The sequence below is a fragment of the Miniopterus natalensis genome, chromosome 11 (assembly GCF_054644295.1).
Source record: "Miniopterus natalensis isolate mMinNat1 chromosome 11, mMinNat1.hap1, whole genome shotgun sequence".
NCBI lineage: Eukaryota > Metazoa > Chordata > Mammalia > Chiroptera > Miniopteridae > Miniopterus > Miniopterus natalensis.
In genome coordinates, this window is record NC_142091.1 from 36,829,050 (window position 1) to 36,856,376 (window position 27,327).

General features: G+C 37.6%; 1 protein-coding gene across 1 annotated transcript in view; it reads right to left on the reverse strand.

Moving 5' to 3' along the window:
- Nucleotides 1-26,629, reverse strand: part of ACER3 (alkaline ceramidase 3) — an 87,114-nt gene extending 60,485 nt beyond the window's left edge. The window contains exon 1 of the mRNA XM_016196361.2: nt 26,516-26,629. Coding sequence (XP_016051847.1) covers nt 26,516-26,618 — 103 coding nt within the window. The 5' untranslated portion in view covers nt 26,619-26,629. The remainder of the gene's footprint in view (nt 1-26,515) is intronic.
- Nucleotides 26,630-27,327: the final 698 nt, after the last annotated feature.

Consider the following 27,327-nt stretch of genomic DNA (forward strand, 5'->3'; position numbering starts at 1 on the left):
AAATATGATGAAAACAATAAATATGACCAAATAATATAAAGATCATTCTAATATGAGAAAGATCCATTGAACATTATACAGGAACTTCCATAATCTTGCTATGTTAAAAATTAAATGCTGCCTGTAAAGTGTTGCGCCTGGCAAAAGTTCTTGTACCTGTACTAGCTCGAGAACAGTTGTCACAAGGGAGAAAGTTTGCCTTCCAATCCAGACAATAGTAATGAAAATTGTAGGGTACTCTGGTTTATCCAAAGTTTTTAAAAAATCATATAAATGTGTGTTACAGTATCAGGTACTCTACTCCTTAGTAGCTTTTATGTAAGACTGATATCAGAATAAAAACAGGAAACCAATACAGGTTACAGTAAGTAAGTTCTCACTTAACGTCATTGATAGGTTCTTGGAAACTGCAACTTTAAGTGAAACAACGTATAATGGAACCAATTTTAGCATAGGCTTTTTGATATAAATAAGAGTTAAGTTCCTACAGCGTATTTCTGGTCACAAAACTATCAACAAACTTCTAGGTAAAGACCCAAAACACTTCTAATATTAAAACTGAAATAAATGTGAATTATACATACATTTAAGAAAGATGAATAAAACCAAGTAAGAATTCTTTTCCAACCCACTTATTCCAGTTCAGAGTCATGGGAGTCCAGAGCCTCTTCAGGCAGGTGGGAAGGTGTAAGGTGGGAATCAACCCTGGACAGGACACTCTTCATCACTGGGCAACTCACTCCCACACCCACACTCACTCAGACCAGGACAACGTAGACAGACACACACTAGGTAACCTAACATGCACATCTTTGGGATGTAAGAAGAGACCAGAATACCCAGAGAAAACACACATAAACAGGGGGAGAACGTGCAAACTCCACACACATAGTGGCCCTGGCCTGGAATTGATTATTTTTCTTCATCAACACTATAATGAAACAATGTTGAATGAAGCAACATTATTCCAGGATCTGCTGTCCTACTTTAAAAAGTGATAAACACAAATTCAGTTCAATTTGACAAATATCAGTATTTTCTTTTTTAATGTGTTTTGATTCTTTAGATAGAGAGGAAGGGAAGAGAGAAAGAGAGAAATATCGATGAGAGAGACACATCGATCTGCTGCCTCCTACACACCCCCTACTGGGGATTGAGCCCACAACCCGGGCATGTGCCCTGACCAGGAATCAAACTGGGGACCTCGTGGTTCATGGGATGATGCTCAGTCCACTGGGCCACACCAGCCAGGCCAAGCATTAGTATTTTCTATGGGCAATGCACTGAGGTGAGAAATGGGAAGGTTAGTAAGTAAATAACCCTGATTCCTGTCCTAAGAAAGTACACATACAATTTCATAGGAAGATAAATAGGTAAACAACTAACAAGGGAGAATGGCAAGACCAAACAGCATAAACAACATTCTTAGGGGGAGGTAGGGAACCCAAGAGGGGCTTTAGTAAGGAGGTAGCACTTGAGCTATGCCTTAAGATAAGAAGGGTTTTTATCACTACTAATACAGGCTTCATTCTATTTTCTTTGGCACATATGTATTGGCTTCAAAAAAATTAATTTATTAAAACTTTTTAAAATATCATTTTTAAAAACATACATTACACTTTCACTTTACTGCATGCAAGATGTAACAAAAATATTTTAAAAGCACATACTGTAAAAATGGAAGTGTTCATATGAAATTCAAGATGATGGACAATTTTAGGTTTGAGAAGAACGGTAAAGTAAACAGTGGTAAAGGGATAAGACAAGAACCTGGGAGCTCCATTATCAGTTATGGTCCTGGTAAACTCTAGCCTAGCAGGATGGAGATTATAAAGGGGAAAGACTCAGCAAAAAGCATTATGTGAATATAATGCTGCTTTGAAGGAAGTTCAAGGATGAAAGCTGAACAGTGAGAATAAACAGTTAACAAATAAAATAAGTGTGATGGAGGAGTCAGGAAAGCAAGATGGACTTGATCCCTGGAGAAATATCTGGTGAAATGAAGACTTTAGATTTATCCAAAGGTCAAAAGGGGGAAGTTTCCAAACCATGCACAGGATGAAGATGCATTACAGAAGTAACAAAACTGAAAATGATTATTTATATAATCCCTACTTGCTTTCCTTTTTTTTTTTTAATCCTCACCCAAGGATATTTTTTTTCAAGGAAGGGAAAGGGAGGGAGGGAAAAAGGGGGGGGGGAGAGAGAGAAACACCGATGTCAGAGAGACATACTGATTGGTTGCTTCCCACAAGGGGCCAGGGATCAATCGAGCCAGCAACCCAGGTATGTGACCTTGACCAGAACCGACCTGAGACCCTTCAGTCAGTGCGCCAATGCTCTAACCCCTGAGCCAAACTGGCTAGGGCCCTTTCCATTTTTATTGGAACTTTTTCAGGGCCCATCTCAATTAGGCAAGTTTTGCCTAATCACCCTACTGAAAACGATCACTCCCTTTTCTGACAGCACTTAATGTTCTAACCTCTCATCTGGTACTCAGCACAGACTGCCTTGCACAGATAGCACTTTTTTCACTAAGTCAAAATATAGATAAATGTCTTATCTACTTAAGCTAAACAATATGAAAGAGACAACCACAGAAATAGACACCAACAGCATGTCTAACTAGGAACAAATTAGCTAAATAACACAGGTCTCAGGATAAATTCATTTGAAACAGTGTCTAGAGAGTTACAACCTATAGACTTTCAAGTATAGAAGCAAAAACCAGATAGCAACACAAAAGTTGCTTGACAGGATCATTGGTATTGCTCGTAAGAACTGGTTTCTGGCCCAATCTATCATAAAGAATGCTTGTTTCCTGAATATGTACCTCAGAATATATCATCATGGGGGGAGGGATCTTTCAAGTTGCTGGAGAAGCTTTAAATAACTAGGATATTAAACTGGCTGTATAATATAAGTTACTGATCCACTCTTCCTGTAGGAACTGGTAAAGAAAATGGGGAGAGAACTGAAATCCATTAAATATCTATTTTGTACCAGATGCTCTACAACATGACTGTTTTCATTTCAGAAATTATAAGAGTAATGTAACAAACATCCACTCCTTGCTATTGATCAGTTTATGTGACCAATTTTATGCCTGTGTAAAGCCTTTTATTTTAATAAAGGAAATAAATTATTACAGATAAAGTCAAGGTCACCCATCTCTCCAGTCCAATTCCCCTTCACACATTTCCAGAGGTAATGGCTAGTGTAATTCGGTGTCAATCATTGTAATTCATTTTAAAATTATTTTACATATATGTGTCCATAAACATAAAGTTTTGCTTTGCTGTGTTTTTTTTATTTTAATAGTATAACTCTGTATATCATTTTTCAAGTAATGTTTGTTTTTTTACCCAAGGATATGATTACTGATTTTAGAGAGAGAGGAAGGGAGAGAGAGAAACATCAATGTGAGAGAGAAATATCAGTTGGTTGCCTTTCATACACACCCCGACCAGGGATCAAACCCACAGTCTAGGTATGTGCCCTGACTGGTAATCGAACTAGAGACCTTTTTGGTGTACAGGACGACGCCCCAATCAACTGAGTCACCTGACTGGGGTATCTTCAAATAGTTTTTATTAATAAAAATTTTAATTGAGAGATCTATCACATAGATAGTCTAGTTCATTCCTTTCAACTGCTCTCATAGGAATATATCAAATTATATTTATTTATTACCATACCAATGGGCATTCTAGGTTGTTTCCTATATTTTTCTATTAAACAGTATTTCAGTGAACATCCTTCTTTATGTATATTTATATAAGTGTCTTGCTTTGTGCCTTATATGCACACAGAAGAGTCTTCCTAGCTGGGGAGAAGAAAAGGAAAAGAGGGAAGTGATGGAAAAGGATACTGAGCTATCACAGGAAGAAGGTCAATGGACAAGGGATGGGAATGCTCACTGGAGCAGAATTCTCTAACATTCATCCTCACTATCACTGCCGTGTTGCAGGCTCTTACCTTGACTTGTATGATAAAAAGTAAAGTGAAAAGTAAAAGAATAATGCATGCTAAATGTATCATTTTACATGAGGGACCGTCAATAGATATTGTTTTACTCTTGAAAGATAAATGTAAGATATATAATATATATATAGGTAAGCTCTTACATAGAATTTTTTTAAGTTTATCTTCTAAATCACTTTTTAAAGACATGGAAGTGTTCATTATATTAAGTAAGAAAATAAGGTCACAAAATATCACATAATGCATATTAAGAAAATCAGGTCACAAAATATTACATTATGCATAATATTTTATTTAAAATATATATGTATAAATATATATGTACTTATATGTATATATGTGTGTGTGTATATACACACATATATATATAAATATAGAAAGAGAACAGTCCAGAGGATATATAGCAAATAATTAACTGATCATAAGAAACTTCCCATAAGGCTGCAGGGGTGGGTTAAAGATGAAGTGGTGATACAGTAAGAGCTGGTACCATGGAATCTAAGCCACCTATTTGTGCCGTTTAATTGTGCCTCATGGACCTCCTTGGGCTGGGTCCCATTTTTACCAATTTCATTTTATAATGTAATGCTGAAGAGAGTGATTATTGGTATTTTTCATTTCTGCTTCTTTGTATTTTCTATATTTTTTCTTCACAAACTTTTGAAGAGTTGAATTATTTGTTTAAGTACTTCCGCAAATCTAAACTATGAGCTCCAAGAAGATTTTACCTTTGTTTATCCCAAGCTTAGTATTTTGCCTGGCATACTGAAAGTAATCAGTCAATATCTGCTGAATGATTCAAAATGTTCTACAATAGGAAAGTAATTACTTTCTAATAAGAAAAATGAGAAAAGTTGTTTTCACAAGGGAAACCTATATAAATATAACATTAATTTTTAAAAAATACAACTTACCATAATGGAGGTTTACAGAAAATGGTATCAACTAATTAACCGTAGGCTTAGTATAACTGATAAAAATTTCACAGAAGAGAAAATATTTGAGTATGCCTTAAGTGTGACTAGGACTTACACAAGTACAGAGAACAGTATTCAGGGCAGAGATAATACTGACATATGGAAAAGCAAGAAAGAACATAGCATGCCTAGAAAACCATGAAGTAACATGACTAGAGAGCAAGTTGTCTCAGGAGATAAAGCTACTAAGATAAACTGAAAGTAAGATAAACATAGATAACATGTCTGTGATCTCCCTACCAAACTAAAAAGTATGAATTCCACCCCAGGAAGCAAATGGAGAGCAAATGAGGCAGGGGAATAATAAAACACAAGTAACTTTGCCCTTGCCTGTGTGGCTCAGTTGGTTGGAGCATTCTGTGCACCACAGAGTCCCAGGTTAGATTCCTGTCAGGGCACATGCCAGGTTGTAGGTTCGATCCCCATTGGGAATCTGTACAGGAAGCAGCCAGTCGATGTTTCTCCCTCACACCTCTCCCTCCCTCTCTCTCTCTCTCTCCCCAATCAATGGGAGCATATCCTTGGGTGAGGATTAATTTAAAACAAAACAAAAAAGAAAAATAACTTTAAGATAAGCCTAGTAGACTGGATATGGTAGAAGGGGAAAATCAGGACACTACTAAGATAGCTGTGAGATAAGAGAGAGGGAAGTGAAAGCAAGAAGTTGACTAATTTAAGAGAGTTTTCTATGATGAATTCCCAATTGGTTATGCAAAAGGCAACCAAAAATATGCAAATAAGCAACTATTATTGAGTTGAAAACTAATAAAATGTCAGAAATGTCAAGAGAGTTACCCTGCTTTCTTTACATAGAAGGAGGGAATAACTTTAAATGTGCAGGGCCATCATCATAAATATTCCCTACACAGATTTTTCATTATCATTAAATAATAATGATGGCTGGCACATAGTAAGTACCAACAAATATTAGCTGCTATATTAATACTATTGTTTTGAATATTACCTAAAAGGCCACAAAATGAACTAATTTCCCCTGGAAATCTGTATATTCTTTAACTAACAAAGTCAGTGGTTCTTCCTTGAAATCTTGGCATGAGCTCTCAGAATTTAAATCTTCGTGGCTGCCTAGAGCATAAGGAATTTCATCAGATCTAATTGTTGAATGTTAAATACTGTGCGCAAGTAAACAAATCTTTTTTAGTAGGTTAGAGCAACAGTTCTCAAACTGTGGTATGTGGACCCTTTCAGGCGTCCTTGAGTTCAAAACTATTTTTGTAATACTAAGAGTTATTTACCTTAGTCACTGCATTGACATTTGCACTGGTGGCACAAAACCAATGGTGGGTACAATTGCTGGCACCTTTGCACAAATCAGGGCAGTAGCACCAAACTACACGATAGTCATTGTGTTCTTCCCCACCACCAAACATTCACAGTTTTTTTAAAAAGCCAACTAACACTGTCTTTGATAAAGTATTTTATTTTAAAGTCTTTTAACAGTGCCTTTTATTTTGATGAAAATAAAAATTATAAATTGTATTAAATCTCGACTCAAGTGCACATCATTTTAATATTCTCTGTAATGAAACAAATTTTCACAAATAACTTCTTTATATTGAAGTATGACGGTTGTTTCAAAGAAAAGCATCTGTGTGACTCTTTTGAGTTGTGACCTCAATTAGCTGTTTTTTCCATGAAATGCCATTTTTACTTAAAAGAACTGATTATTCATTTTGGGCATCTGGAAGACATTTTCCTGAAAATGAGTAAAGTGAGACTTCCGCTTTAAGAATAAGAACTGACAATATTTTTACCAATAATAAAATTCAAGATTCTGAGCAAAAATTAAAATTCTTAAAAACCTGCATCTACCACTGTGAGTTTGACAGCTTCCCAATTCTTAAAAATTGATGAAATCAGAGGTGCTATATTAATAAATGTGATCTTTTGATATTATATAAAGAAAATATGTCAACATCTAGAGGTCTGCTTCAACAGTGAACCAATATTTTCCACAAGGTTGATGCATGATACTATAAAATCATGTATGGATAAAAATCCATTCAAAGTGCAAGACAGACCAATAGATTTTAATGTAATGTAGTACAAAAAGTTCAATGATAATGGTCTCAGATTCCACATTTCAATTAATCCTAAGACTGTGACTTGTAAATTTTTGGTATACTATCAAAGAAGAACATCAACAATTTTCTGAAAAGGTGATTACTAAAATAATTCTCTCTTTTCCAACTACATGACTGTGTAAAGCCTGATTTTCTTTATACATTTCAATCAAACCAATATATTACAACAGATTACATGCAGAAGCAGATGTGCGCATCCAGATGATTTCTATTAAGCCAGACATTAAAGGGACCTCCAAAATGTAAACAATGCCACTCTTATCATTAAATTGTTTGTTTTGGTTATTTTCCATAAAATTATATTGTTTATGTTAACATGTAATAGATTATTTTAAATGAGTTAAAACAAATATTTAACTCTTTTTCTCAGCTTTAATTTCTAATATGGTAAATACCAATAGATAAAACACATAAATAAAAGCCTTTGGGGGTTCTCAATTTTTAAGAGTAGAAAGGGGTCATGAAGGCAGAATGTTTGCTAACAGGAGAGCAGAGTAGTCTACAACAGAGTCCCTTTTTTCTATTCAGAAAAAGCCAGAATTAGGGGGATGGAGGTAGAGGAGTCTCCTTTAGCTAAGTTACCATAACACACCTCTGTCTCAAAGATTTACACATAGGGGGACAGCGGTGAGAAAGCCTGAAGGGGAGATTCCATTAGTCTTTTTATGACCTTTAACCATGGTATGGAGGGATAAAAAGAAAGGCTAACACTTCCTGAAAACCCCAGATGTAGCTCCAGAATCTTGGGCTTTAGTACGATAGTAAGGATCCAATGGATAGTATATGTGTAAAAGATGTTTCAAGAATTCAAGTATTTAAAAGCAAAATCCCTTTGCAAAAAAGGGACTGATAAGGAGTGAATTTTCCAGTTTTGCGAGGCCTAAAGGCAAGCCTCAGTTATAATGGTGCAGCTAACCTCCAGAGATAAAATCTTTTTGGCTTGAGGAACCAGGGAGTGGAGGAGCCCAACCACTGTCATCTAAAAGTGAGAGGACAAACAGATGGGAAGGGGAGTCCCTAAATTCTCTTTATGAACTCTGCCCAAGTCTCTGGCAGACCCCTGAACCATGATGCATGCACAGAGCCAACTCAAAGCAGCATGGTTGAAGAAGTGAGTGGATATGTTTATTTCTAATATGGCAAATACCGATAGATACAACCTACATAAACAAAAACTCTTTGAAGTCCTCAATTAAGTTTTGAGTATAAGGGGTTCCAAACCCAAATTGTCTAAAACAGGTTTACAGGATATCCTATTATCTATAGGATAAAATTGAGACTCACTAAGATATCACATAAGAGCTTTAATAATCTGTCCCTAAATCACCTTTCCATTACCACCATGCATACTATGCACAACCACATTACATTATCCATTCCCCAGAAAAACTTCGTATTTTATTATCTATAAATTTGAACATACCGTTCCCTATTTTAGGTGTCTGATAATTAAATTTATCAAATATTAATTGAATGCCTACTTGGTCACTGACAAAATTCTATTATTTAACACCATCTAAACTGTTACTTCCTCAGTGAAGCTTTAAATAAATAGGGAAGAAGTCACCCAGTTATCTTTACAGAGTAGTTGCTTACTCCTCTAAATACCAATACTACCACTTTGTTGATTTTCTATTTTTTTCCTCACTTATCTCCGATCTCTCTAGTAGTCTAGGATGATGTTTTACTCCTCTTGGTATTCCAAAAGCATAGCATATACCTTGTGCACAATAGATGCTTCAAACATAATTGTGTAGGAGAGAGTCAATTTACAGCTGATCTGAGAAAGCTCTATCCTTATTTCTAGGGACATCTGGATATCTGGCTCTCGGGCAAGACAAGGTCAGTTGGATTTATGATATGCTGTTTAAAATTCTCATGGTTTTCACCAGATAAAACTGGTTAGTCAGCTTGGCCTGACTACATGTCCAGAGCAACATAAGAATACCTCACTGGGAAATTCTGCCTTAGGCTCTCCTAAACCCAAGATTTATCACACAGATCTTGGTGGTTCAATCCAGAGATGAAGTGGACCTGGTGTGAATTAGAATCCTAGGGAGTTTTCCCTTGATGTCCCCCACATTCTCAATGCTTGCCGTCTCTTTCTTTTGTGGTACCATACCCTTTTCCTTTAAATAAAAGCCTCAGATGAATAATGCTCTTATGGAGACTTGTGAGTCTTTTCAAATATCCAAACTTCTTACACCATACACAAGAATAAACTCAAAATGAAAATGTAAGACTCGAAACCATAAAAATCCTAGAAGAAAACATAGGTAGTATAATCTCAAACATTTCTCATAGCAATATTTTTTCTGATATGCCTTTTTGGGCAAGAGAAACAAAAGAAAAACTAATCAAATGGGACTACATCAAACTAAAAAGCTCTTGCATAGCAAAGGAAACCATCAACAAAATGAAGACAATCCACTGAATGGGAGAACATATTTGTTAATGGTACATCTAAGACAGGACTAAAATTTATAAAGAACTTATACAACTCAACACCAAAAAAAATCCAATTAAAAAATGGGCAAAGGACCTGAATAGACACTTCTCCAAACAGGACATACAGATGGCCAATAGATATATGAAAAGATGCTCAACGTCACTAATTGTCAGAGAAATGCAAATTAAAAGCACAATGAGGTATGACCTCGATGCCTGTAAGAATGGCTATCATCAATATCTCAACCAACAAAAAGTGTTGGTGAAGATGAGGGAAAAGGAAACCTTATGCGCTGTTGGTGGGAATGCAGATTGGTGCAGCCACTGTGGAAAACAGCATGGAGTTTACTCAAAAAATTAAAAATGGAACTGCCTTATGACCTAGTGATTCCACTTCTGGGAATATATTTGAAGAAACCCAAAACACTGATTCGAAAGAACATATGCACCCCTATGTTCACTGCAGCATTATTTACAATAGTCAAGACAGAGAAGCAGCCCAAGTAGCCATCAGTAGATGAATGGATAAAAAAGCTGTGGTACATTTACACAATGGAATACTACTCGGCTGCAAAAAAAAGGTAATCTTACCTTTTGCAACAGCATGAATGGACCTGGAGAATATTATGCTAAGTGAAATAAGCCAGTCAGAGAAAGACAAATACCATATGATTTCACTTATATGTGGAATCTAATGGACAAAATAAACTAACAAACAAAACAGAAACAGACTCATAGATACACAGAACAGACTGACAGCTGTCAGAGGGGAGGGAAGTGGGGGGCTGGGTGAAAAAGGTTAAGGGATTAAGCAAAAACTCCCCAAAAACCTCAAAGACAAACAACAGTATAGTGATGACCAGAGGGACAGGGAGAGGGAGGAGAGGGCAAAGGGTAGAAAAATGGCGATAGAAGGAGACTTGACTTGGGGTGTTGAACACATAATACAATATACAGATGATGTATTATAGAATTGTACCCTTAAAGAATAAGGTTTCCTTTTCTCCTCATCTTCACCAACACTTTTTGTTTGTTGACATATTGATGATAGCCATTCTTATAGGCATCGAGATCATATCTCATTGTGCTTTTAATTTGCATTTCTCTGATAATTAGTGACCAAGTGTTTGGTCTATACTAATAATTCTTTTTTTTTAAATTTAAATATATCTTTATTGATTTCAGAGAGAGGATAGGAGGGGAGAGAGAGATAGAAACATCAATGATGAGAGAGTCATTGATCAAGTCCGCAACCCGGGCGTGTGCCCTGACAGGGAATCGAACCCCGATCGCCTGGATCCTAGGTCGACGCTCAACCGCTGAGCCACACCCGGCCGGGCGTATACTAATAATTCTTAAAGAGGCAAGCAAACCACATAATTCTGGCAACTATACTATAAGTTATTAAACAATGTCACCCCAATATATTCAATAAAAATTTAAAATAATAAAAAGAATGGAGGTGAAAAAAATTACACGAATTAAATAATAAAAAAGAAACCAGAAGAATACTAACATCTATTGAGGTTTATATGCCTTAAACCATGCTAGTGACTTTATTTACATAATCTCTTTTAATATAAAAAATCACTTTGTGAGGTGGGTTTATCATTCTTATTTTACATCTCAGGAAACTGAGGCACAGCAAGATTAAGAAACTTGCCCAATGTCATATAGCTCCTAAGTGGGAATATCTAGACTTAATCTCATGTCAATTCTCTTTACCAACAAACTGTGTGCCTCCTACCACATCATGCAAAAAGAAAAAGAAAAAGAGAAGAAAGGGACAAAAGAGACTTAATCATGAGTGTTTGGTCTATACTAATAATTCTTAAAAGGCAAGCAAACCATATAATTCTGGCAACTATACTAACTCATCTAAACCTCTATAGAATTTATTCATTTGTCATCCATATGATTAAAGAAATGATACTGTCTAAAGACAATTCCTTCACTGCTGTAATGAACCACTTATCTTTTGTTATTTACCTTTTCACATATTTAAGTGTATACCCTAGGTGGAACATAATCTATCGGGGGAAAAATCCAACATATGACTTTGCAAAGTAGTATACACACAATAGGTATTTAGTAAATATCTGTTAGTTGAATACTTTGTAGTCAGTGAATACTTGAATAGTTGATGATATGATTACCTTCAGTAACAATAGAACTAAAGTTCTGGTTTTGGAGTTCAGTCTGGAAAAGTGTTCTGCTTTAATGGATCATGACCAAGACACACTACTGGTTATCTGAATTGATTCATCATTTATTTAGTATTCTCCATTTTATAAAAATGGCTTCAGAATGACAACCAAGCAAAAAGAAATCTTTTTTATTCTATAGATTACAATAGGTAGAATATGCAAAGTAATTCCTCACTGGTTTAACAAACATTTACTGAGAACTTTATTTATATTATACACTGTGCTAAGTGTTGTGGATACAGAGGAAAAGCTAAAAAGCTTTTTAACTTGAGGCAGTATCAATATACTGAAGAATATAGACATGCATATAAGTAATTACAATACAGTATGAAGTATATATACATAATTCATTCAGGAAGTATTTATCGAAAGCCTCATGTACTTACCAAGCACTGTAACAAACATTGGGATACAGCAATAAACAAGACTCTACAGTTCCTGCCCTCACAGACTTTGCAATCAAACATGGTCTCAAAGATTTCCCAAGGCTCCAGAAAAATAAACTCATGGTCAAAAATCACAAGAACACATGGGAAAACATGCAGCCATAAAGGAAGAATCAGTAAAACAACAAGCAACAAAGACAGACAAGCAATGATGAAAGATACTGAAATTAATGGATACAGAATATTAAATAAGTATGTTTGATATGTTTAAAGTAATAAAAGAAAGGAATAAAAAATAACCAAGGAAGAAAAAATTATTGAAAATTATCAGGCAGATTTAAAAAAAAACAACGGAAACTTTAGAAACGAAAAATATATTAATTAAAAGTACTAAAAAGTAAATTTAGAAGGAAAAAAAAAAAAGGCTGAATTAACCACATAGAAAGAGATAAGATGGATAAAGCAGGACATTCCAGCCAGAAAGGATAATGTATGCAAACACATAGGACTATGAAGCTGCATTCTGTGTTGAAGGAATAAAAGCTGAGTTATACTGCTGAAGTATAAAGTGCAAATGTTTAGAAAGGCAAGAGATTACCTCAGAAAAGTCATCAAGGGCTAGACTGTGAAAGTCTTCATACACTAAATCCCATGTGTGCTGACACTGATTATTTCCAGTTCTTATTTTATATATCTGTAAGTACACATATTTACATATGTATATAGCAAACAGTATTTCCAGTTTTGAAATATGTAAGTCCTTAGCTAAAAGAAAGTAAAGAATAGTTATTGAGCATATTTGAATATGCTCCTAATTTATATGCTATTGTTGTGAAGTATTTAGTTCTATCCAAAAATCCTCTGATCAGAAATACCCAGATAAGCTGGATAAAATTTAATGAATATGTTTTTAAATGCACAGCTGAGTTCCCAAAAGACTAAAGGTAATTCCCAAAGGGGAGAAAATTTAAAATCAATATGGTAGCTGGGTTAACTGTCCTAAAGCAGGAAAGAGATAGGGCAGTGAATTGCCTGTGAGGATGCGACAGGAGGTTGAGTTTCAATGCTAACGCAAGAATAGATGAGGCCTTCCATGCTAGAATGGGAATTGGATCTGAGATTATCTACATAAAGCTGAGATGCTTGAGGGACTACCTACTCAGTAGCTAAGTGAAATAGGAAAGTAACCATCCACTAGCAGAGAGAAACAACAAAAAGCTGTTCCATATTGACACAGTAAAAATTTATAAAATGAATAAAGACAATTAATTACTTCACTTGGAAGTCTAAACTCAATATGCATGGCAAGCATATTCTAAAATGGTCCCCCTGAGACTCGCTTCCTAGTAGCCACACATTTGCGTAACTCCCTCCCCTTGTGTGTAGGCAGAACCTGTGACTTGCTTCTAACCAACAGAATACAGAAAGGTGACAAGATATATATATATGTATATGTGCAGTATTTAGTTCTCACTCCTTGCTGGCTTTGAAGAAGCAAGCTACCACACTATGGGTTGCCTATTTTGGAAGTCCCATGTGGAAAGGAACTGAAAGTAGACTCTTGGAGTTAAGGGTAGCTCCATCCAAAAGCCAGCAAGAAACTGAAGCTTTAGTCCTACAACCACAGGGAATTGAATTCAGCTAGAGGCTGCCCTATTCAAACTTCATGTGACACCACAGCTCCAGCTAACACCTTGATTGTCACCTTGTAAGACCCTAAGCAAAGAACTCAGCTAAGCCAGGCCCACATCCTAATCTATAGGACGTGTGAGATTATAAATGTGTGTTAACTGAAGCCACTAAATTTGTGGTAATTTGTTATGCAGCAAAGAAGACTAATACAAGGTAGAACTAAATACTGCACAACAATTGCATGTAAGTTAGGAGGAGCATGTTCAATGTTAAAGTAGGTTCTTTGATTGTCTAAAAGGAGAGAAGAGATAAATTTGGACTTTAAGTCAAATATGTCTTTTGAAAAATTCTAAGTAACCACTAAAAGAATAGAACTAGAATAAACTTAGTGGCTTTCAAACCAGTAGAGAGGAGAAAAGAAGAAAAGAAAACATCAATGTCAACAGAAGGCAAGAAATATAGGGAAGAAAATTTCTTATAAATGTAGGATAAATAAAAAGCATTAAAAAGGGTGGAAATAAATAAAAATGTATCAATAATCACAGTTAATGTAGTAGGAAGACAGAATAAGACTGAATTTTAAAAGTAACAGAAACAACTCTCTGCTATTTACAAGATAAACACCTAAAACATAAGGGCCCATTATAGGTGAAGCTAAAAGCCTGGGAAAAAATATTCCAGGCAAAGAAAACAGCAGCTCTTAATCCTCAACTGAGGATATGTTTTTATTGATTTGAGCGAGGAAGGGGGGGAAGAGAGAGAGAGAGTGACAGGGGAGGGGGAGAGAGGGGGGCAGAGAGAGAGGGAGTGATGGGGGGGAGAGAGAGAGAGGGAGGGGGAGAGACAGAGAGAGAGAGAGAGAGAAACATCAATGTGAGAAACATCAATCAGTTGCCTCCCAAAAGTGACCTGACTGGAAATCGAACCCACAACCTTTTTGGTATATAGGCCAGCACTCCAACCAACTGAGCCACTGGCCAGGGCCAAAAGAAACAATAGATTTTAAAGCAAAAATTCAATATATAACTTAAACTTCAGGTCATTTTTTGAATTAGTAAAGTTTAGTCCAAGCTCTTAAAGAAGCAAACCATTTACTGACTATACATAATAGCTTTGTACCAATCTCACAGCTGGTAGAGCAATTTAATAAAGATACCTACACAGCATGCTTACCATATAATTAAGGAAAACCATTCTAACAAAGGGCATTAACAAGCAAGGTGGGCTGTATAAATGACAGGATTTTAAGTAATACACATCACACTTCCACTCAAGGTAAAGTAACGAAGACCAGATTTACTCTCCTACTGGAAACAACCAAAATGGACAAAATATATGAAACAAAGGTGCAGAAGAAAACTTTTAGGGGTAATGAATATGGTCAATATCTTAATTGTGGTGATGGTTTCACAGGAGTATATCTGTCAAAATTTATCAAATTGTACGCTTTAAATATGTGCAGTTATATGTCAAAAAAATTTTAAATAAGTTGAAAAAGTAATGTACAAATATTCATCCAATCATTCAATAAATACAAGGGTGGTAAAAGTAGTTTTACAGTTGTGAGTACATAAAAGTTTATTCTTGTATTATTATTTATTATTGTATTATTTATTTGTACTACAACAATAAACTCACTTTTGTCCACCCTGCATTTATTGAATTCCTACTGTGTGTCAAGCACTGCTGGTACAAGATGATTCAAAGGTCGAGAGAGCTCTGAAAAACTCTAAATCTAGGGGAAAAGCAATGACATAAACAAATAAGAGTATAAAACATTACATAGGAAGAGTTGAGGGAGCCCTGAGGAAGGAGCAAGTCTATCTTGCTCCTGAAGAATCAGGAGCAAATAATATTTAAGCTGGGCCTCTAAAAGATTGAGGTTGAATAGGGGTAACTGAAATTATAGATAAGAGCCCTTGTGTGAGGGATGCGGCGGGGAGGGGGGGTTAGGAAGTGGGTGAGTGGCAGTGGGAGGGTTAAATCCTGATTCCATAAAACCACTTGTAGGTTTTTTTCACGAAAAAAAAAGTAGCTTCTCCAGAGTTACTTTATAACCCCAAAAGAACCACAATGATGATGATATTCAAAGCTATTCAAAGCCATTAGGATGATTAATCAACAAAAAAGAGAGAATACACAAACTACCAATATCAGGAATCAAAGCAGATTCTATAGACACCAAAAGAGCAATAAGAAAAGATCAGAAATAATTTTGTGAATAAATTCAACAACTAAGTGAAATGAACAAAGTCCTTGAAAATACAACTTATAAACACAAAGCAAGAAACCTAATGAAAAATAAAATTATAGACCAGAATCTCTCAATCTCTCATGAACAAAGATGCAAAAATCCTTAACAAAATATTGGCAAATCAAACATATATATATAGGGAAGTAAAGTTGGTTCAACATTTTAAAAAATCAGTCATTTCATCATATAAGTAGAATGGACAAAATAACATGATCACTTCAATGATACACAATAACATTTGACAAAATTCAATACCCAGTCATGATAAAAATCAGCAAGTTAGGAAAAGAATTTTGTCAATCAAAGGCTATCTACAAAAAACCTACAGCTAACATCATACTTAACAATGAAATGTTGAATGTTTTTCCCCTCTGATCAAGAAAAGGCAAGGATTTCCACTCATACCACTTCTACTCAACATTGTACTGAAAGGAACTAGCCAGTGCAATAAGTCAAGAAAAAAATAAAATACATAAAGATCAGAAAGGAAAATGGGAAACTTTCTATACACAGATTACATGATTGTTTACTTAGTAACAATAAAAAAACCTAATAGGTGAATTCAGTAAGCTAGAAGATAGAAGAACAATAAAGGAAAAAAAAATTTAATACAATTTATAAGAGCATCAAAAATCATAAAATACTTAGAAATAAATTTAACAAGATGTTTAAGACCTCTACAGTGAAAACTATAAAACTGAGAGAAATTAAAGGAAACCTAAATAAATAGAGAAATTTACTATGGTGGATTGTAAGACTCATATTTTTAAGATGTTTGTTCTCCCCAAACTGATAGATATAATACAATTCCAATCATAGTTCCAATAGGCTCTTTAAAAATAAAAATTGATGTATTTATTAGGTATCTATTTTATCTAAGAAATTACCCCAAAACTTAGCAGTTTAAAAAAAAAATCAAGCATTTATTATCTCACATAGTTTCTGAGAGTCAGAAATATGAAAGCGGTTCAGACTCAGGATCTTTTATGAATCCAGGTCTAAAGTTATCTGAAGGCCTGAATGGGGTTGGAGAATACACTTCCAAGATGGCTAACTCACCTGGTTGTTTGCTGGAGACCTCAGTTTCTCACCCCATAAATCTCTCTTCATGACAATAGAGCTGGCTTACCCCAGAATGAGCGATGCAAGAAATAAGCCGAGAGAGAAACAGCCATGCCTTTATAACCTAGTATCTGAAGTCTCACCCCATTACTTTTATTTTATTAGAAGCAAGTTACTAAATTAGTCCCATAATCAAGGGGCAGATAAAAGTTAAGTTCCAAGTCTGGAACAGAGGAGTAGCAAAGGATCTGTGCACATCTTTTAGAACCACAATTGACAAGGTGATTCTAAAATATGGAAATGCATAAAACCTAGAATATCCAAAACAATCTTTAAAAAGAACCAAGTTGGAGGACTTATAGTAGTTGACTTTGAGACCTACTATAAAGCTATTTTATTGGCTTAAAGGTGGTGGCAGACTGAGTGGAAGCTACACTGACACTCCCCCAAGACCAAACTGGAATTACAACTAAAATATAGAAAAACCATCCTGAATAATCAACTACAACTGAAGATGAGCTGGAGAGCACCCTCATAACCAAGGAGGAAAAGTGGAGACTGCACGGAGACTGGTAGGAAGTACAGAGTAGTGAGAAGGCTGGCTGGGCTCCCACAGGCAGCAGCTGAAGGTTCAGAGGGATATCTCAGCTGTGGCGATTCCCTCTGAGGACTCTGGGGCGCAAACCCTAGGCTGGGCTCCCCAGCCAAGAGCACCAGAACTGAAAAAGGTACCCACACAACATCTGGCTGTGAAAAGCAGTTTAGTTTCTGTCTGCCTGGGAGAAATGGCTGGAAATGCAGCACCCTCTTAAAGAGCCAGCACACAAAGTTTTGTGTGCAGCCACCCCTCCTTGGGCTCCAGCAGAGGGAGGGCAGAGTGGAATGGAGCTGTGTGAGGAGAATCTATGGTTGTGGGCTCTGGAGACAGAGCTCAGTAAAGTTCCCCAAATTACCATGAGGTATTTGTTTCCTTATTTACCCACACACCAGTTACTATTTTATTTTTTAAAATCGCCCTGGCTGGTGTGGCTCAGTGGTTAGAGTGCTGGCCTGCACAGTGAAGGGTCTTGGGTTCGATTCCTGGTCAAGGGCATGTACCTGGGTTGCAGGTTCTATCCCCGGCCCCAGTTGGGGAGTGTGCAGGAGGCAACCAATCAATGTGTCTCTCACCTGGATGTTTCTCTCTCCCCCCATCCCTCTAAAAATCAATGGAAAAATATCCTCGGGTAAGGATTAACAAAAAAAAAATAGTAATAATAATAAAAGAAATAAAAAATTTTAAATCAATAATTTCTTACAACATGTGCTACCAAATGACAATTCTTCCTAGTTAATATCTTGGATGACCTAGGTAAATGCTAAGTCAAGATTAGACTTCAAAATGTACTTAGCCTTCAAGTATTACTAAATTCTAGTTAATAAACTATAGACTTAAGTCTAAAAGGTGAACCCTGGCCAGTTTTGCTCAGTAGTTAGAGCATCAGCTGGAGCACTGAAGGGTCTCGGGTTTGATTCCCAGTCAAGGGCACATGCCGGTTTGCAGGTTTGATTCCCTGCCCCAGTGGGGGCGCATGCAGGAGGCAACTGTCGTCTCTCTCACGGCGATGTTTCTCTCTCAAAATCAATGGAAAAACTATCCTTGGATGAGGATTAACAACAACAATAAGTGAATGAAAACTTTCTGAAATGAAAAAGTAGTTAGTTCACCCTGGCAGTGTAGCTCAGTTGGGTATAGCATCGTCCCAGTACACCAAGGTTGTGGGTTTGATCCCCAGGCACATATAAGAATCAACCAATAAATGCATAAATAAGTGGGACAACAAATCAATCTCTCTTTCTCTCCCCCCCAAAATTAATAAACAAAAATTTTTAAAAAGTAGTTAGTTCCATTTTAAGTTCTAATTTTGCTCATTATAAAGGACAAGCATTTTCAAATTTTCACATGCAGTGTTTTCAGCCTGTTGCTGGGGTAGGGGATGGGGGGGGGGGGAGAAGGAACATTTAACTTGGTTTTCAAAGTTAGAAACCTAGGTTCCAGTACCATCCCTGTGATTCTGAACAAGTCATTATCCTTTTGAATTTGGTTTCCTTACATACAAACAGGGATAACATCTACTACACCTTACAAGAAAAAAAGAATTACAAGTGCTTTTTGAACTGGAAAGCCTTGCTTCTCCAAGTATAGTCTCCAAATCAGCAGCACTGGAATCATCTGAGAGCTGATAAGAAATGCAGAATCTAAAGCCACAGTCCAGACCTACTGAATCAGAATATGTATTTTAACAAGATCTCTAGGTAAATCACAAGCACATTAAAGTCTGAGAGCCACTGCTGCAAAGCATTCTATAAATGTTAGGGATTTTCACCATTAAAAAAAGTTCATTAGGAGCTCTTTTTGTTCTGAGTCAGTCCTATGATCTCATAACTCATTAACAATATAATATCAACAACATTTGACATCCTCCTCAGCTCAACCATTTCCCAAACTGAAAAACTACTGAATGTGGATTCTGGTCTAGGTTTCACCACTAATTTGCAACATAATCTTGGGCAAATCACTTCAATTCTCAAACAAGGATTTGAATTCACACAATCTGACTCCAGGGCACATTCTCTTTCGTCCCTCTTTTTTACTTTTCAAATTAGCTTTGAATGAAATTAGACCACTATTCCCAACTTGAGGTCTCTGCACCCATTGGGGTCTGAAAAAGAGGTAATAGAGGGAGAGAAGATAGTATGGTAGGTTAAGAGTATAGCTTTGGAATCAAATGGCCCTTGGGTCACGTAGGCTCTGCAACTTAATAGTGTGTGACCTAGAGGAAGTTACTTAACCTTCCTAAACGTCAATGTCTTCAATGGCAAAATTAGAATTAGTACCTACCTCGGAGATCAAGCAGTATACCATATAGTTACAAATGAGTGCTCTGCTAGGTAACTTTTTCAGGGTGATGGAAACAGTCTACATCTTGACTGGGATGGTTGCACAGATGTAGACACCTGTCAAAACTTTGCCAACTATACGCTTAAAATGGATGCATTTTATTATAAGTAAATTATACCTAACAAAGCTAATTTGAATAGTAAAAAAGAGAGAAGAAAGAGAATGAGCTCTGGAGTCAGACTGTGTGAATTTAAATCCTTGCTTTGCCTCTTGCAAAGTGGAAAACTTTGCACAAATTATTTAACATCTCTGTGTCCTAAATTTCCACATCTATAAAACAGGACTACTAACAGAATCTAACTTAAAAGGGTTGTTATAAGAATCATAATAAAGGTTCTTTTGAAATAATACCTACATAGAACTTTGCACATTAAGTGCCCCACAGTGTTGGCTATTGTTATTTCTATTGGTTTTTTTCAATATTTCAAAAATCACATTTATCCACAATAAGGATGCAATGAAGATATATGTAGTTCTGCTTTGCTTATATCAGTTATATCAATACATTAAAGTAATCAGTGAATGCATCTTATATAGATCAATATAGTGTGATAACAGTAACTAGATCTCCTCTGACAGTTACATGTCCTTTGATTAATTAAAATGGGGGTAAATACATTAATAATTATAATTTATGTAGAAATAATAATAAATTACAATTTATGTAAGAATAATAAATTCATGGGTTCCAAGATAGAAAATAGTAAAGGGCTTCTTTCTAATGAAAAGGTTAAAACAGCTGCTATGTTACCATATGATCCAGTAACTACACTTTTGGGCCTCAAAGAGATATCTGTACACCCCTGTCATGGCAGCTCTATTCACAATAGCAAAGAAGTGGAAGCAACCCATGTGTCCATCAACAGAGATGGATAAGCAAAAATGTGAGCTGTGTGTGTGTATACATACACATATATATATAATACAATGGAAAATTATGCAGTCTTTAAAAAGAAGGAAAATGTAACATATGCTACAACATGGATGAACCACAAAAACATTATGCTAAGTGAAATAAGCCAGTCACAAAAAGACAAATACTGTATAATTCACTTACATGAGATACCTAGAGTAGTCAGAGATAGAAAGTAGAAGAGTGATTGCCAGGGTCTGAGGGTGAGAAGGGAATGGGGAGTTGTTTAATGGGTGTAGAGTTTCAGTTTTGCAAGATGAAAAGAGTTCTAGAGACTGGTTGCATGACAATGTGAATGTACTTAACACTACTGAACTGTACACTTAAAAATGGTTAAGATAGTAAATTCTGTGTGTATTTTTCCATAAAAAAATAAATAAATAAACAGCTGGTATGGTAATTCTTCCAGCACTAATACTGTAAAGCTTTTATGCTTTAAGTTTTTAATAAGCACCCTTTCCTTGAATTTCAATGTACCACATACATATGTCCATCACAGCACCTGAAACTGGCAGTCTTTGACTTGTATACATTAAATCTAAACCCTTTTGTGCACTGAATTTGGCCCTTCATTTGGCCTTCTTCCTTCAGTTGACTTATGCTGCTTTTGAGCTATAAGTCAGAGGCAGTGCTGCTTGCTTATCAATAACCCTCGGGAAAAAGAGTGTCTTCCTGAAGGTGAAAAGATGTCTCTCCTGTGCCAGCCCATTGGACCCCAGGGCCAAAAGAAGCCTGGCATATGCTCACTCACTTAAGGCTACAGGGAAGATAATGGAAAAGTGCCTGAAAAAAAGGAAGAAAAAGAAAGGCAGCAATGAACTACAAGTAGCTAGGTGCCTTGAATGGCTTATGTGTATAGCAGAGGCAGCCAGTTAAAGCCTCTCTGGTCTTGTGCTGCAGTGGCAAGGAAAGAAAAGATACCTTTGCCATCTAAATGAATCCCATAATTAAGATCTAACAAGTGAGCGTTACCCTACTTTTCTTCTGCCCAATTCCTGTGAATAGGATGGGAAGAGGGGCAACAAACCTGCAAGAAGGGGCAGCACCTACCTAGCTTTTATAGTCCCTATAAAACCCATAATTAGAAACTTTAAAATATGTTTTAGCTTTCTGATAAATAACCCCTCCTTCATAATATGTCAATTCTTGGACATTCTTCTTTCAAATATATTTTTAGTAATGCATTTCCCTTGAAAGTAGGAAATGCCTATTTGAACTTATTTGTTCATATCCCTACTGGCCTGTTAGCTACCTTGAATAGAGATACAGCCTTCGCATAGTTTTGTATTCTGAGTCAGTGACAAAAGTGTTCAACAAGTACTTGCTGAATAAACAAAACATTCTGAAAATTTTTTCACTAGACAATTCTCCTCAAAGGCTATAAATAAAGCATAGAATTCATGTCCACTTCCCCTTAGGTAATATTTCTTCCATGAAACCAACAGCACCTGAAAGTCCACTTCCTGTACACAGTATGTATTGGTAGAAAGAGCTGTCAGACCTATATTTGAATATTATTTCTGCCACTTAATAGCTGTATGATGCTGAGAGGGTTACTTAACTTCTCTAACTCTATGTCCTCATCTAAAAAATGGGAATAACATCACCTACTAGGAATGTTCTGAGGATTAGAAATACATAAGCAGTCTTCACTTTGCAAGGTTCTAAAATGCACAAATTTCAGTTACCACAGTTTGGTCAATACCAATCCCCCCAACAACACAATTCAAATTTCAGTTACTACAGCATATTAACTGAGAGTAATTAAATATAGTACTACAAATTTTGCTTCTAGCTCTTCAGTTCACAAATCACTATGTAAATAATAAAAGCACATCACCATCAGTGATTAACCAACTCACTTCTTTCAAATTCTGTTGGTGGATTTAACAAAATAAGCTACAAAGGAACAACAATGAGGCTGTTGGGGGCTTCTCATCAGCAACAATAAAAGCCAGGACACATTCGAATACTATTTTCAAAGTGCTGAGAGAAGAATATATCTCTGTCTACATTGCTAACTATGGATAAAACATCAGGGCAAAATCTGTTAGTGATCAGTCACTGCACATCTGTTATTCAGTTCTTATACATATAGCAAAGCGTGTAGCTGAGTTGCCTCCTTGTCTACTGGTGATGAATGTATGTGACATTTTACAAAAATGAATAACCAAAAGAGGGAATAGGCCAACAAAGAAACAAAAAGTGAATGTTAGAAGTGAAATTCCAATCATTCATAAATGGAGTGATAGAAGAAATATCTGACCACAATAATGTTGACCCTCCTGCCATTTGAGAGACTCCGGATACATAGCCAGAAGAACTTAATGAAGGGAAGCTTATTGACACAAATGAAGAAAGTGCTTGTGACAAAAGCATGAAGATGGACTAGAAGAAGTGATGCCAGCAAAAAAACTTTGTATTAAAGGAATTCTCAGAGAAATTTCATAATATGGAAAGTGCAAAGAATAAAATGTTGGAAGGTGATCCAAATTTAGAGGCATATGACAATTCACCAAGGCATAGAAAAAACGCTCATTCCATATCACAAGTTATTAGACAAGAGGGCAGGCACTGTCCAAACTCCTTCATAAATTCTTTTACAAAAAATAAATAAAACATTTTAATTCTGAATGTTTTTAATGTTTTTAACTACAGTGTACTAAATAAATATTAGTTTTACTATCTTTTTCATTTCTCTATATATTTACAATCAACAACAACAACAAAAGAATTTACAATGTTTGACAACATTTTTAAAGGTCACAGAGCAATCGTAAATTTCCTATTAAGATCACATTGCCAGTTTTAACAGGCACGGTCATTTATGTTGCCCCACACTACGTTGCAAAGTGAAGACTACCTGTACCTATAACTTTTGGCACATCAAGGTGCTTATTATTTCACAACTAAAGGGAAACCTTATACCCTTTTCCCCTGGTCCTTATAATCTGCTCAAACAAAAAAGAAATTTGAATTGAACTTGGCTGATGTTAAGAAGATAGCTTTTGACTGAGAACTGTTGCCATATCTGAACATGCAATTCCCCAAACTTATCTTTAAGTTATCCAAAATATACACACCCCAATGCTGAAAGATAGGCTTCTTAAACAGTTGCTCAGTTTGTCCTTTGTGACAGTACACTATTTCATGCCTGTCTTCATCCCTTGCATGTAGGGGCAAAACAATGAATGTGATAGAAGCAAAATGGTATAGTAGCTCTTGAGTCAGACCTCAACTTGAATACTACCTCTACACCACTTCTGCAACCTTAGATAAGTTACTTCTTAGAGCTCAAATTCCTATTCTGTGAAATGAGGATAATAGTACCTTCTTTTGAGAATTATAGCAAAGATCAAAAGAGATAAGATATATGAAGTGCTCAGGAAAGTGTGGTACATAGGAGGCACTTAGATATAACTATTATCACCATTATTATCCTTAATATTTCTATCATTAATGTAAATATTGGAATGATAAAGTTGCATTTGTTTTAAAAACACCATTATTAGTCAGCATATTTTTCAAAGATCAAATTCTCTTACTCCAAGATACGATAGATACCCACCACTCGCTGGGTAAAGACACTTTACCTCAACTTCCTCCAGATCATTTTTTCTCCCAAGGTCCATGTGCAAAGGACAGCCAACATTCACTCATTCTCTTCTTGCAACCCCTAATTCCTATGTCAAAACCCTCTCTACAGTCTGCTCACAGTTTCCTCTTCTGAAGACATTAAGAACTAAAGCCATTTCCCATTTCTCAGAGCTATCTGCCAGAACAGTAGTATCTTGCTCTCTGACAGCTCACATGACTTAACTGTCACTTTTCTCTTTTGATTCTAATTCTTGGTTCTAAACTAAGAGTCAGTATTACCTCTAAAGACGGAAAGCATCTAAAGGCCAACAAAAGCCAACTCTTTTTCTCCGCTAACAATTAATTCCACCTAAAATATTCATGTGAGTTAGTTTAGCAATGTCTGTTTTAATACTTTCAGTGACAGAAATCCCTCTACCTTACAAGTCAACCCATTCCAAGATCCTATCTTTGTAAAGCTGCCTATGTTGAAGCAAAATCTCCCCTTACAGTTAGTTTCCACTCATAGACGCTAATTCCACATTATAGGGAAATACAGAAAGTTTAATGCTCTATGACAGCTCATCCAACATTTGAAAACCCTTGAGTTTCTCTTCCATTTCGAGTTCAGAAAGCATGGTTTTAAGTCCCTTCCCTCACAGACCTCCTCTGGACCACATATGGACTTGCCAACATGATCTAACAAATCGGCACTTCCTTTGCCAACATTTAGACTGCCAAGTAATTACACTGCAAACGAACCCTTTGCCCATATTCTTTCACTCTTATGTAAAAAATATTAATTTAAACCAGTAGTTCAGGAAAAATCTCAGCTTAAATCATAATATAAAGGGAATGGTACTAAAGTCCTGAAAACTGAAGCAGGAGTTTTGTTTTCCTTCTTTCTCTTAACTTAGCCAATTACTGGGAACAGAATTAAGTAAAATCAGCTGGCATGAAACTTTGCCTCTTTTCCACAAGCCAAACACACACGCCTGGGAGAAGGACCCAACAATGGGAAGGTTAGCTAAAAAGAGTTTGTTTCATGTCCTGGGAAAGAGAATCAAATGGAAAGAAGGAATAGCCAAAAAATACTCTCTGTACCTCGCCAGAAGCAGGTGCCTGAAGAAGTATCAAACAGTGTGCTCTCAAAACATGACCAAAGCAAACAACAGAAATATTAGTGGCAGATTTTTCGGGTACTCTCCTAGCCTGGCAGGAATAATCATCTGGGGAAACACACACACACACACACACACACAGACAAGAAAAAAGCCAGAAGGGGCCAGTGGTGCATGTCAGGGGTAGCAGCTGAAGGAGGATCCTTCCCCCAAGTCCTCAGAAAGTGCAATCAGTGGAAGTAGTGTCCTCAGATGACCCCTAATCCTTAGGCAGTCGGAGGGGAGGCAGAGTAGAAAGGACTGGGTCCCTTGTGCTCTTGGCGCCTGGCACCAGCAGGAAGGTACAGACTAACTAGGTGCTCTGCCTTATACTTCTGGTGCAAGGAGATAGTTGAACAGTTGTACTCAGAGTAGACGATCTCTGTACTCACAGATATCCCAGAGGTGGGAAGGAATGGAAGGTAGGGGGTGGAGATCTGAGACTAGAAAACTGTTTCCTGGAGGTGACCGACGAGGTCTAATATTAACAGAGAAAGAGGAAAGCAAAGACCTTAGCGTTTTCACGTGTGGGGGAGGGGAGATTAAACGAAGATCTGTTCCCTTCACCTGTGCCCTCACCGTGGTGGCAGCAACCGTAGGAGCAGGTGTCGCCCCCCTCCCCCAACCCGTCCAGCCCCCAGCACTCCTCGGCGACACCCTGGATCCCTATCTGGTCCCTTTAGCTGTAGCCTTCCCATTCCTACCCCCCGGCCAGGAACCCCACTCCACCCGCCGCGGCCCGGCCTGCTGCCTCCCGGGCCGCCAGGTCCGCCCTCACCCTTCCTCACACGGAATCCCCCCCTCAGCCCGGCGCCCTCTCTCCCTCCGGCCACCCTCAGGCCGGAGCCCGGGGCCGGCACTCGCACTCACAGAACTCGGCGATGTACCAGGTCACCGCGTAGTTCTCCTCGCACCAGTCCAGGGTGGAAGTCGTGCGGCCCCAGTAGCCCTCACGGTCCCCGGCTGGAGCCATCACGCGCGCCGCCGCCGCCCAGGCGCTCCTCTCGCTGAGTTCGGCTTCGCGGACTCCCAGGCCCGCTCCGGCCCTGCTCGCGCGCTCTCCGCACCCCGCCCTCCTTTCTCTAGGGGCGGGGCCCAGCGCCGTCGCCGACACAATCCTGCGGGGAGGCCCCGCCCACCGGCGCCGCGAAGCCGCCCCGCCCCGCCCCGCCCGCGCCCGCGCCGGCGCAGGAATCCCTACCCCGGGGCGCCGAGGTCATCCTGCCCCCTCCTTCCCCGGGAAAGGGTGTGATTTGCATGGCTGCCCCGCCTCGACACGCTTTTGGCCGCAGGTTCGGGGTTCCTGATGTCCCGGGGGAGGCTTTCTGTCAGGATGTGTCTGAACCTCCATCTGTGTGTGTGGTTTGATTTAATTGGGACGGGGGTGGGATGAAGCCTTCAGCCAAGCTCTGGCTTGATAAAACCTGTGCAGAAATGCACCTCAGTATCTTCCTGTGGCCGCAGGCCTCAAAGGAGCCCGGAAATAGCGCATTCCTAGCCCCGGGATTCCCCGGGAGTGCACTGATTTTCCGTTGAAGGTATAAGTAAGGGTCTCCTGGAAGACACAGGGAAAGGCCCCAGCCGGTTTGGCTCAGTGCTTAGAAAGTGGGCCCCGCGGACTGAAAGGTCCCGGGTTCAAATGCGGCCAAGGGCACTACCACTGGCCCTTCAAAAGCCAGCTT